Source organism: Poecilia formosa, unplaced genomic scaffold (genome assembly GCF_000485575.1).
Source record: "Poecilia formosa unplaced genomic scaffold, Poecilia_formosa-5.1.2 Scaffold70, whole genome shotgun sequence".
In the NCBI taxonomy this organism is placed as follows: Eukaryota; Metazoa; Chordata; class Actinopteri; order Cyprinodontiformes; family Poeciliidae; genus Poecilia; species Poecilia formosa.
The window spans coordinates 1137806-1150588 of NW_006800009.1; the positions used below are offsets into that span (position 1 = coordinate 1137806).

The 12783-nt window shown below is 39.3% G+C and overlaps 1 protein-coding gene across 2 annotated transcripts in view; it reads left to right on the forward strand.

The window, feature by feature from the left end:
• Positions 1-12783, forward strand: part of st6gal2a (ST6 beta-galactosamide alpha-2,6-sialyltranferase 2a) — a 53425-nt gene that overhangs the window by 16404 nt on the left and 24238 nt on the right. The window contains exons 2-4 of one of the 2 annotated variants that reach the window (XM_016673121.1): positions 8474-8568; positions 10841-10904; positions 10987-12060. In XM_016673121.1, coding sequence (XP_016528607.1) covers positions 8474-8568; positions 10841-10904; positions 10987-12060 — 1233 coding nt within the window. The remainder of the gene's footprint in view (positions 1-8473; positions 8569-10840; positions 10905-10986; positions 12061-12783) is intronic. The other variant, XM_007555442.2, reaches the window with a different exon arrangement.

A 12783-nucleotide genomic window follows, 5' to 3' on the forward strand; every position in this document is an offset into this window, starting at 1 on the left:
GACCAATAAAACTTATGCTTCTGGACCCCTAAAGAGCTGCAAATGTAGAAACTGTCATTGTATGAAAGCAACTCTGCTTCATGAGTGCAATTTATACTAATCATAAGCAGGAAAGCATGCCTTAGTAATTATCTCAAATTATGCTTATGTGAGAAGATTTAACATGTAACATTTCAACATGATTAGTAATAAATGCTAAATATTGTTTATGCACCACAACCTTTTGTTAATGTGATATTGGGCTGCAAAATCTAAAAAAAAAAACAAGCAAAAAAAAAAAACCCAGTTGATTACCAGTTTCAATTATTGCATATTTTCTACCTCTTACTTTTTCTTAGCATTATTCCTACTTCAAACTAATGTATCTTGTCCACTAAAAATACACATCAATTGTGTAATATTGCAATTGAGGCTGCAATATTTGTACACTATGTATTATGGTTCTTCTCATTGGAGTACTTCCTTCTTACAATCACATCTGTGCACTTAATTTGCATTAAGTCTTACAGCGCAGTGAGCGGGAAATTTTTTTTTGACGATTTTTTTAAGGAAGAGAACAGAAAACATTTTTATTTAGGGAAGTTGGAAGCTCTTGTTAGTAAAGTCAGCTTAACAGTGAGTGAATAGGCTGTTGGTGAAAGCCTGAAGTAATTTCATGCAGCCTTCATTTAGAGAAAAAACTCTGTGTCTATTACTATAAATCTAATAAAAACAAAAAACGGTTGTAATAAACTGTTAACATCCTCTTTGAGAGTCCCAAACCTCGAGGCTGATTCAGGTAAAAAGTCCAAGTCAAGTCTGAAAATGATCTAATAACCTTTTTACAAAAATCTTGTGCTTCAGTCAAACAGTTCGGAGTTGAATTGGTGTGACTTTTTTGATTATCACTTTAAAAAGCTCTTATGAAGCAAACAAATTCAGCTCTAAAGTGTGATTTGGCTGTGTCAACCTGGAAAAAAAAAATCCTTACTCAGCCCATAAATAGCCTTGATTCCCAGTTGGAATTGTGCACACGCCCACTCAAGCCATTTTCCACCATCTTGAAGCTCCTCACTGGAAAACCTAACAATGAGAAGCCCAGACTGTAGTTGCATTTATACCAGCTGGCCAGGAATTTCTGTCTGAGATCAATCTTTTGCTTTTCACATTACTCTTTAAAACTTTTGTCTGCAGTAGTACGAAGGACTGAAGATCCAAGAAATTAAGATTTAATGCTTCTAAACGACTATATATACTGTAATTGCCACATAAGGTTTCTTTAGATCTAATCCAAATAACTTGGATGTGTTAAAGAATTGTTATAAACACATAAAGGACGAGCAAATAAACCACAGAAAACAAAGAGCATCTAATAAAATGTCAGAAATCAGTGATTGGACAAAAGCCACAAAAGAGGCCTGGTTGACGAACAAAAATATTTTTTTGTTTTAGTTGCAGCCATACGGGGGAATTTTTCTGCCATAAGTCGAGAGCACACACTTTCAGTCTGAAAGCAGCAGGATTTCATGTCTTTTCTTCTCAAAACTTTTAATAATTGTGCTCACATTCTCAGTTTTTGTGAGAATTGTGCTTATATTCTCACAAAAACTTTTAGTAATTGTGCTTACAGTCTTCACTGGCACACCCAGTGTGACTTCACACAGTCGCGTTAGCACACAGTGAATATTTGAAAGAGAGCAGAAGTTTTTTAGAAAAAGCATTGAAATCCTGCTTTCAGATTGGAAATGCGTAATCTCAATTTATGGCAGTAAAAGTCCCCCGTAGATTTTTCTGGTTCGGTGGGCTTCACTACAGCACTAGTAGTGTCAAAGAAATTTGTGGTGTTTTTTTTATTAAGGCAAATCTATTAGTAGTACTGTGCAGCAAGCAGCATACCACAAGCTATTTGCTCTTGCTTTTGGGAAGGTTATCTAAGAGCGATAAAAATGTTAATATATAACCTATTTATTTAATAGAACAATTGGCTTGTCCCGGTGAGGCCACAAGTCGTCACATTTGGTTGAATAAACAAACCATGCACAACAGGAAGGGATGTTTGGGATGCTGCTGGTTTCTGATGATGTTTTGTAACAGATCTCACAGATTAAATGGAGTCGAACAATACATGGGGAACTGCTGGGTATTCTTTGCAGTAATGACACAGGAAACACACGTGTATACACAATAAATTGAGATGAGGATTAAAAAAAACTGTCAGATGGAAATGACACAAAAAGTGACTGAAATAAGCTAAGGGAGGTAAGGTATAAAAAAGAGACTTGACTGGAGAAATAAATACAGGACTTGTGATTTTTGGCATGGTAATATTACTGACTTTGTTTTTGTCTTATTGGGGTTGTTTGCTAAATGCAACAACATAACATTGCTTCAAGGTGGAACAATTAAAGACCATGTTTTTATTTTTCTTTCACATAGCATACCTAGATGTGTAAGGACGTAGTATTTTATGAGAATCATGTCTTCTGGTACAGATTTGACTTTAAATGATGCTATTTTGAAGTGTAGTGTGCAGAAAAAGTGAGGAACTGCTGCTGGTTTTGTAGAATAGCATCTTTTTTTTAAATTCTCGCCTAACTTGCATTTTTATGCAAGTTTATTTTAATGTAAGTGTACTTATTTCTAGCCATATCCCTCTAACCACAGAGTGTGATTTATTAATAATTATTTTCTTAAGATGAAAGCCTGTGAGCAATCCCCAGCTTTCTCTTTTTATCTTCCGTCAATGCCAAATCGTTGTACTTTTTTTTTTCTTCCTTTTTTTGTGATGAAACTCAAACTTAAGCACAGAACCACGTTAACTTGTCTGATAAATTTTTCAAAGTGGCTTCGATTAAAGTATTCAGAACATGGACTTTCTCCCACTGGTTTCTCAGCAGGGCAGCATGAAGTGAATTTTCTTTGATATTGTGAACGGCTATAAGCTTCAAGGTCCGTACTTACATGGCTATCAAATTGCAGCTGAGGTTCACTGCAATGAGAATATTACAGGAGGCCGAAGAAGCAGAACATGCTGGGACTTGGTGCCACGGTTTAAAGGAAGCCATTCTGTTGGAGTACATCATCAGTTCTTTTAAAACGCCAGGAGATGTGAATCATCATCTTTCAACAGAATAATGATTCAAAATACACAGGCGGATAAACATAAAAAAATAGAAATAAATCACCATTCTTCTGTTACACTCTGTGCGCTGACCTAAATGTCATAGAGAACTGAGGAGAGCATAAGAGGAGCCAGGACTCTGGATAATTTGACAAGATTGTGCAAAGGGGAACGGTAAAGTGCTTCTCTCTGTAAGATTCAAATGATTAATTTATACATTAAGGCATTTTACACGTCTTTCTTAAGAGTGTTGTTGAGTCTTCTTTTTTTTTGCCATATATTAATGGGAATTGCAGAAGTTTAAAGAATGACAATCACTCACTGCAGATATCCAATTTTGTTTTGTGGATTTAAAAGCACCCTAGACATCACAAATTCAGTTTTTGTTAAAAATGATTCAGATGGTTGAAAAAGCTTGTCGATGGTTTGGGTTGTCTCGACAAAGTTGCTCAGGAAAAAAGAATCTCACAATGAAATGTTGGTCTAATTTTAAGCTACAAACAAAACAAAAAAACAATAAGTGAATTTTTTTTTTGTTTTTTTTTTGAGTATTGCTAATAATTTTGCTTTTTGGCAAAAAAAATGTCTGAAATGCCTTCCAGTAGCTGCAGATTTTCTCCCAGCAGCAGTCCGTGCAGCAGTCCATCTGGTGCGTCAGGTTAATTACTTAGTGCTGAGACACGAAATCAGTAAGCAAGTAAGTAAACGTAGACTAAAAAAAATATTATAGGCCAGATGTCAGAATGCTGCCTGTGTTGACAAAACAAGCCATTATCTCTTCAAGGATGAGCATTTTGTCATGCTAAAAGAAACATGTACGTACTTGAGCATTTTTGGAATGACTCCTAACAAACATTTAATTATCTTGCCAGTGTTGCCTGACAACTGCAACCTCGTAGCGCTTTTAGGGATGAACACTGTCGATGCATCTGTGTTTGGGAGACTCTAGCGTCAGCCTGTCAGCCAATATTTCAGTGCAGTGTTATTTAAAGCCAGTAGCAGAAAAAGAAATGAGGCTAACGGGGATGTGCAGTCCCCAAACACTGAAGATGCATGAGGCAGCCTCATAAATTTTGGCTAGAAAAATGCATGTTTGCAGTATTTTTTATTTATTTATTTATGTATTTTTGTGTGCAAACAACCACAGAAAGTTTTGGTCATTAAACACCTTTTGGGTAAGGAGAATTCAGCACGAAAGCCCTGAGGTGGAAAGAGTGTGGAGGACAAAATCTGCTACCATGTCGCATAGATGCGCCTCAGTCACAGTCACGTGATCTGTAAGGGCCTTTGTGATTTACCAAAAAACCTGCCTGAAACCCAGCTACACTGCAACTACTCCCTAATCATCAAGCAGGCATCAACCAGACTAAGCATTAAAACATGAATGGATGTGGTGATTGTCAATTTATGTAAGCAATGGTGAAATGTTGCAGTGAGCTGGAGGGAAGGAAATGTGCGAAGACAAGAGATCAGATTGCAATAGTTTCCATAGAGATAAATGAAAATCCTGACCCCGTCGTCTATGATTTTCTGAATGGTTCATACAAGCACAGCCATGCCACTGGCAAGTTACGCAAGACTTGTGCAAGGTTTGCTGTGAATAAAATCTCCACAGTTATTTGATTATCATTTATTTATTGCAAACAGAGCTGGTGAGTGCTACATTGTTGATGGGTATAAAGCTTTGTAGTTTGTTTGCAAAAAAAAAAGAGGCTTGAACTAATCAATCAATCAAATTTTATTTGTATAGCAAAGGGGTGCTGAATACGTAGATCACGATCGACCATAACTGACCAGCTTCTGACAGAGAAACCAGTAACCTGCTCCCACTGTCAGAATCTCACTGAGGAAGAAACTGCGTTAGGTTTTCTATCACTTTATTACTTCTGCTATAACTGATGTATTTTCGCATGTGAAATAAGTCAATCGAGTTTAATTTACAATTTTTATGTCTTCATGTCATGAGGTAGATCTCAGCTGGCTGGTGAGAGAAAAAGTAGATCTTGGCTCCCCTGGTATAGGATATTTCAGCAGCAAGGCATTTCAAAGTGCTTTACATCATAACAAACACAATGTTGAATGTTGTGATGAACAGAGAGCACTTACTCATTTCATTGAAGAATGAACATGTTGCATCATGTTTCTTTATGACTGACTAATTCAACCAATTAAAAAAAGCTAAACAATTTCAAAATGGGCAGAAATATGTTGGGTTTTCTCACGAGTGAGTGTAAGACACTGGAATCTAATACCCAATTTTTAAAAACAAAAAAAATAAACATTTTAATCTACAAAGGATGCAGGCTAAGGCCCCATCAGCACTAAAAGAAATTTGTTGCAAGTTTGATATTTTATGCCATATCATGTGCAATTGTAAACTGAGTTTGTGATGACAAAAATACGCACTTTGAATCTCAAAATTCAGATTCTGGATATTTTAATATTCTTAAAAATCACTTCATAGAGGTTCATTTCATTTATTGTTGTCTGGAAACAACTGTTTATTTCTGCATCTGTCTGAGTTTATTCTTCTTTTGAATGTCACCTCTAATCTTATTTAGTTATTGAACCAACAAGGTGACAAACTACTGTTTTTGGAAGAATGATTAGCCTGGCGCCTCTTTAGCCACTCACAATAACTTTCATTTAAATGTTCATCGTTTGCCCAGTTTTGCCACCTATTACCACTGAGTAGGTATTACTTTAATTACACTGTTCAGGCAAAGGTTTTATTGGCTTATTTATTTTTCTTAAAACCAGAAATATCCATTTACTAAAACATAATGTGTATAGCTCAGCTAATCCATGACTGGATTAAATGTCTGAGAAATGTCTGCCATCACTAGAAGTGCGATAACTTGTCCGTTTCTCGACTGGAACTCCCTTTCTTTGAGGGTTTTCTCTGACTGGGATGTCCTAACGATCCTCCTGAGGACACCCCGATGGCTCTGCGCATTTCAGCTTGGAGAAACGCAGGAAAACTGAGATAATGTATTTTCCAGCTGACATTAGTTCATTTAAATCATTTTGCTGATGCGGTGTGTAGGAAAACGGAGCCCACCACAGAAATCTTGGAGACATCTGCAGTAATCTATGTACACTAATGTTCAAATAGCCATTGGAGGTTTTAGTTTTTTACCAAATTGCACACACCATTTCATGTAGTGGGTCAACACAAAAAAAAAATTACACATTTAAATTATTATAAAAAAAATGTTTGAGAAATTTGTGTAACATTTTAGAGCCACATTTTGCAGCTAGAGCTCTGCACCAGCTTTGTACATCTGGAGACTGAAACTTTAGCCTATTCTCTGTAAAATAGCCTATGTTGGCAACTTCAGTCATTCTGGGTGAAGACTGTCTGAGAAGAGCAGGTTTTCAGTTCTGTGGAATATTTGCAGTTGTATTCAGATTCAGACTTTGAGTCATTTTAATGACTCAATGCCTGGATCTGTTGAGCCTCTTAATGCGTTTGCCTAGAAATAGGTTTTCTTAGAGGTTTGTCCTGTATTTGGCCTCACCCATCATCCCAACATTCTCAAACAACCCCTCTGTTACTGCTTAAGAAAAGCCTCCACATAGTATGTGGAGGCAAACTGAACAAGAGACTTCTTATGCCTTTCCTTTAACAATCGTTTCCCTATGAAGGCCAGATTGTGTAGTGCGAGTCTACATGGTTGTCCTGTCAGCTGATTCTCCCACCTGAGCTGTGCGTCTCTGTAGCTACTCCAAAGTTACCATAGGGCTACCCTTGGACACTTCTCTCATCAGTGCTTTCCGTGCTTGTGTTGTTAGATTAGGTAGGTGGATGCTCATGTTTGTGGTTTGTTTGCAGTTGTGCAACAATCTCCACAGCACTTTTTTTTAAAAATGCTTTTGTGTGAAAAAAAATAAGACAAAACACATATAATTGTTGTTACTCCTACTCATGTATTTCTGTATATCTGAAGTCTATTTAGACAAACCACAACTTGCATAAATGTTTTGACATGCTTGTTGCCACAGTCTGTCTTGACTGGGTTGGGTTTTGCCATATTTGTAGTTGGCGTTTCTTTCAGCTTGTGCGTCACAGGTGCCATAAAATTCGCAAAGGTGTTTTCTTTCTGTGTACCAACAACTTGCACACACCCATCGTTTTTTCTAAACTACTTGGTTGTTTTGGGTTTTTTTTTTTTTTCAATCCATTTTCATTTATATTCCAAAAGGCTCCTTTTGTTGCTCTCTGTTTCCTGCCAAGTCATTTAGTCAGCGTTTGATGTCTGGCATCGTCGCTTTTCCGTGCTTTCCATTTTGTTGTTCCTTTGTGAAGAGCTCACCAGAGTAGCTCTGTCCTCCACCTCCGCCTCTCCATCTGTGCCGCACACGCATGTTGTTTCACCACAGCAACAGAAATGCATGTCTTGGTCACCATCAGGTGAGGTTGAGCGACCATCGGGCACCCATGCCTGCGCGTCACGCCTCGGGGCGCACTCTTCAGTGGGGTGCCACGCAGCAGTAATGCATACAGATGACATTTGCTTGTTCACAGCACTACTGCAAAGCACCTGTGTGTTTTGTGGTTTGTCCTTTTTCCGGTTGTGCGTTTCTCTTCAAAAGAATGCTGTTTTCCATTTGTACATGCCGCTTTTTGCACTTTATCCCCTTTTGTTCGAAGAAGGTTCCACCTATTATTACTGTCTGATCTGTGCTGAAGGCTTGCTGCCTTAAGGGCAAAGATTGAGCTTTCTGTAAGATTTTCCAAAGCAATATGTTGTGCTAATTTGTTTATTTAGAAAAGGGCATGAGCATTTTGGCCCACTACAGGTGAAAAGCAAGTGAAACCAGATCGTGGTAAAATATATGATGTTGCTGCGTGACATCATATATTTTAGTTTGCTAAAATTAGGAGTACCAAAATCACAGATTTTTTTTATTTTTATTTTTTTAAATGCTACAATTGTGACGGGGCTATTTATTATGTTGAATTACTGATTACTGCACCTTGAAGCGGTATGAATGATCCACACCTGTGAGAGTGTTTTAGATGCACTTTACACACGGTTTTATTGTGCGATATAGAACAATCAAAATGAATCATTTAAGATATCAGGAAGAGACTTGTGGATCTGTTCAAGCATCGTTAATCACAGTAAAGTGGCTAATGGACCAGAAGAGGAAGAAGACATTACTCCAAGAATGACAAAAAAAAACAAAACAATTCTGATAAAACTTTCAAATACATTCTAGGAAAATATCTTGGTTTCTACGACTTGTAGTTTGGTCTCGTGAAACAAAAAAAATTGAAATGTTTGGTATAGTGACCATTATTATATTTGGAGAAAAAATGCAGACTAGAATACAATGTAAACTGTGTGCATTATATTGTGTTGACAGCATCATGTTGTGTGGATGCTCTTCTGCAAGAGGAACGTCACAAAACTTCACAGGATTCCTCAAACATTAATGAAAGAATCAAAGCAACGCTCCAGGTATGACTTTTGTTGAGGGAATAAGATGATATAAACTTAAAAAAAGTTGACTTTACATTTAAAACAAGTCGTATAGTTTAGAAGACAATGCTACCGAATAATAAGAAAATGTATGTAAACTTCTGCATTTGAAGACGGTTAGGAAAATGTATCTTTAAAAAAAAAACGTCTCGTTATTCTGAAATGGTGCTAATAAAAACAACTTTGGTAATCTAGCTGACCCTAAACAGGAAAAGATCCGCCTGATGTATTTGTCAGACAGCAGGTAAGAAGAAAAAAGGTTGTCTCTTTATACTTTCATCTGTTCGTGCCTGATGTATCTATTCAGCCACAGTCGCATGCATTCGTGCAGATACATGAGCTTGCATGCTTTTCCATCCAGTATTTTTCTTTCTCCCATACTGTTGGCGCTCTCTCTAGCCCACTTGCTCCCCGCTGATTTCCTCTCTTTGAGTTTAGGGTCAGCAGGATGAGCTTTGGTCTTCTGCGTGACCCTGGGAGAGAGTCTCAAAAGAGGCCGGGTTACAGGGCCACCTGAGATCACTTCTGCTGCACTCCGCAGGACGGAGACAGGAAGCTGTAATTAGGACTGGAGGAGGCTTAACTCTCATGCTTGGCTCTGCTCCTCTCTACCCCGATCTCTCTCTCGTTCTGTTGACAAAAACGCTCAAGCATTAAGAGACCAAAACTCATAATTGCATGTGGTTGAGAGGATTGTAGACCACAGATCTGAGGCAATTTAATGCTTCATTTATTCACCTTTGTTGTTGTGTGTTTCACAGAATCCATCCAACACATTGTGCACAAGAGAATTGTCAAAGATGTTAAAAGTGAGCCAGTCAGTTAATGATACTGTTAGTAATTACTGTGGGATTCACTGGAACAAGGAATAAAACAAACCGTCATGCTCTGGACTTGGCATTGTGTTAATAACAACCTCTCTGACTCACTGGACCAGTTTTGCTCCAATAATAACTGTAACGCGTCAAAAGAGGAAACAGAAAATAAATGGTGAGACTTATGTGCATAATCATTCTCTCTGAATTTTCTTAAAATTAAGGAGACTAAGCGGGAACTTTGTCCATTTGGTTCGTTTGTCATGAATATATGACCCAGAATGAGAAAAATCCGTGATAGAAAATGAATTGTGGTCATGGACGTCGTAAAAGCAAATGTGCAATTTGTTATTTAAATATTTGACGTGATGGCAGACTTAACTGACTTCCATTTTTGGTTTATCTACTTTTTCACAAGATGATAAAATCATCTTGTGAAAAGCTCATTCTGTGTTTACCCTTTTCCATAAAAATATTTGGTTGCTCAGCAACATTTCAGGTTGTTTTTTGTTAAATCCAGTTTTACTGACCTTTTAATATGGAATTGTTTTGGGGACTGAAGTATAAATTCCAGGTGCCGGGTTCAGCGGAGCAGACTTAATCATGCCATAGACAACATGGGGTGTGTACATCACAGGTATTAAATACATTTCACATAAAATTACTTGGCACTTTCTATTGCGAACTTGTAAAAACAACAACAAAAAATTCACACGTAATAGAGTTTAGATAGCTGGACCGTCTTTTGGTACTGAGGATATTCAGGCGCAGACCAGAGTCCTTTGGGTATATCTCGTGTTGTCTGGGAACTTGTGGTTGGGTCTCGGTGGCGAGACTTTGGAGTTTGTTGGCTGAGGTTGACGGCTCAATATATTGAGTTTGTTGGGGCTTATCTAAATGGTAACTGGGATCTTGGGGGGGTTAAGAAGTCGGGCAAATTGCTTTGACCTTTTGTCTTTTTCCCTTTGGTAAAACAGCAGATTGGCCTCTCTTTCAGCGCATCAAGTTGACGACTGCTTTCAAAGCTGTTTGCACTCAACTGTTTGTTCAGCTCTGTCTACTACAGATAATTTTAATAAAACCTTGTTAAACTGGTTGATGCACCCAAGATGTCATCAATAAGGTATTTTTATAGCTCCCTGTCAAAGTTGCATACATGTTGTACAAAGCAAAGACGACTGTGAACAAGCAGGGATGAGTTTGTGACGCACCTCAAACTGTGCTTGAGGCAATGTTCAGACACCCCTGAATTATTTCCAGGGTTTTGACTAGAGTTAATCCAACATAGTTTGGTCCGTGCTTAAAACTGTTTCAAGTCGTGATAAATGTACTTAGCAGTTGTGCGGAAAGGAGACAGAAGTTTGCCGACTACACAAACTTGTCAGGCCTACATATGTTTTCCTCACTCCCTTAACCGTTTCCATTCCTCTCCTCAGGGTCCCGTTAGCATCGGACACATAACAGACTCATGGGCAGGAAGAAATAAAGGCATCAGTTCAGGTGAGTGCTTCACCAATCTGCAGTAACTCTCCACATGTTTCCCTTACGCCAGAAGCAGTAACTTTGAGGTTTTGTTTTACAGCCTCTCCCCAGCTGACCTGTGGGTTGAGTCCTGGCTGTGGGGATTTGTTGTTGGCGGGCCAGCTCCACGGGTGTCTATGTGAGCGAACGGTAATGAAGTCCAGCATGAAGCAGTGGCGGAGGCTGTTGTTGGTGGCCATGCTGGTCTGGATTCTGGTCTTTCTTGCTCTGCTCTCCTACTTCCTGGATGCCCGCGTGGACGAGTCTCTGACTTCTGTTGGCTCTTTACTCTCCCAGCATCCTGACACCAGGCGGCTGGCCTCCATACAAGCCTCCAATCAGCAGCATGCCGTCTTTGGCTTAAGACCTGAACAGGCTTTGCAATTAACTACGACATATCTCAGAGATAAACCAGGACCACCAGGACCAGGACCCTCCACCAGCTCCATAACCTCAGAGACCAGCATGGAGGCAAGCCAGAGCCCTTACGTGACTTACGGTAGCCAGGAAGCGGGTCACCAGGAGTACCTGGACCCGCAGAGCCTGGCTGCCTGGTCCTCCTTTGGTACAGAGAACGTGGGCTCTCATTCAGACACTGCGGTCCAGAGTCGTGAGAGAATGTACCAGAACCAGATCGGTGCCACACACTATCACGGCGGTGAAGATGAAGAGGATGGCAGAGAAGATCAGGATCTTGAGCCCAAAATTAGGACTGCAGGAGACGGGAGAACTGGTGGCGAGTCTTCTGACTTGGAAGACTACTATTTCTCCCGATCTGCCTCTGTGGTGCGGAGGCTGTGGAAGGGCCACGCGTCCGCCGGCATGCTGAGTCCCCGACTGCAGCGCGCCATGAAGGACTACATGAGCGCGAACAAACACCACGTTTTCTACAACGGACATCGCAAAGGTTCCCAGAGTGCCAAAGCGTTGCTGTGTCAAATGAAGGCCGAGGGTCAGCTGAAGACGGTGGATGGGTTGGAGGAGCCCTTCTCTTCTCTCGGCTGGGCCGACTTCGTGCCATCCCGTCCGCTGGAGCTGCTGAACAAACGGCAACAGGGAAGGAGTGGCTTCAAAAGCTGCGCAGTTGTCACCTCTGCTGGCGCCATCCTGCATTCCAGGCTGGGCAAGGAAATAGGTGAGTGTTGAAAGCAAATATTGAGAGCTATAATAGGTATGAAGCATAAACCGGTTTATAATTCCTTTTAATTTGTTGTTGTGAGGCCACTCTTCTTGTGGTAGATCAACCACATGGATATATTTTAACAGAAACGGCAGCAAATTGTGGTTCTCGTATGTGAAAATAAACAATTTTGTTAGCAGTAGCAGTGCCATAGATGTAAAAAAAAAAAAACAGAGAAAACATGTTTTATTGAACTGTTCTCACAATTTAAAATTGTTTTAATAAGCTGTCAGATGTTTAAATGTACTGAAGTGACAGGATGTTTGACGCATAAAGTTGCAATGTACTGCCACTCCCATACATGTCGCTGCATGTCGTCCATCGCTCCTGGGCTCTTCCAATGTTTACGATCTGTTTGAAGAGCTGCTGCTTTGCTATTGAAACTTAAGGCATTTTAAAAAAAAAAACTTTTTTGAGTACAGTCAGAAAACTTTGTCGCCTGTCTGTATGGCATCCAACTTACCCAAGTACATAGCCTGACTAAATAACAGCTTAATGCCATCTTGTTGAATGTCAACATGGATAATATACATATTGGACATTCATACGCTAAAGCTTAAAATGTAGTTGGTGGTTATTCAGCCGTTTGGTCAAGTCTTTCAACATCGGGTACAACTTTTAAAATAGGCATCTTTTAATTCATCTTTTTTCTCACAGTAGAAATCGATGTAACCATAA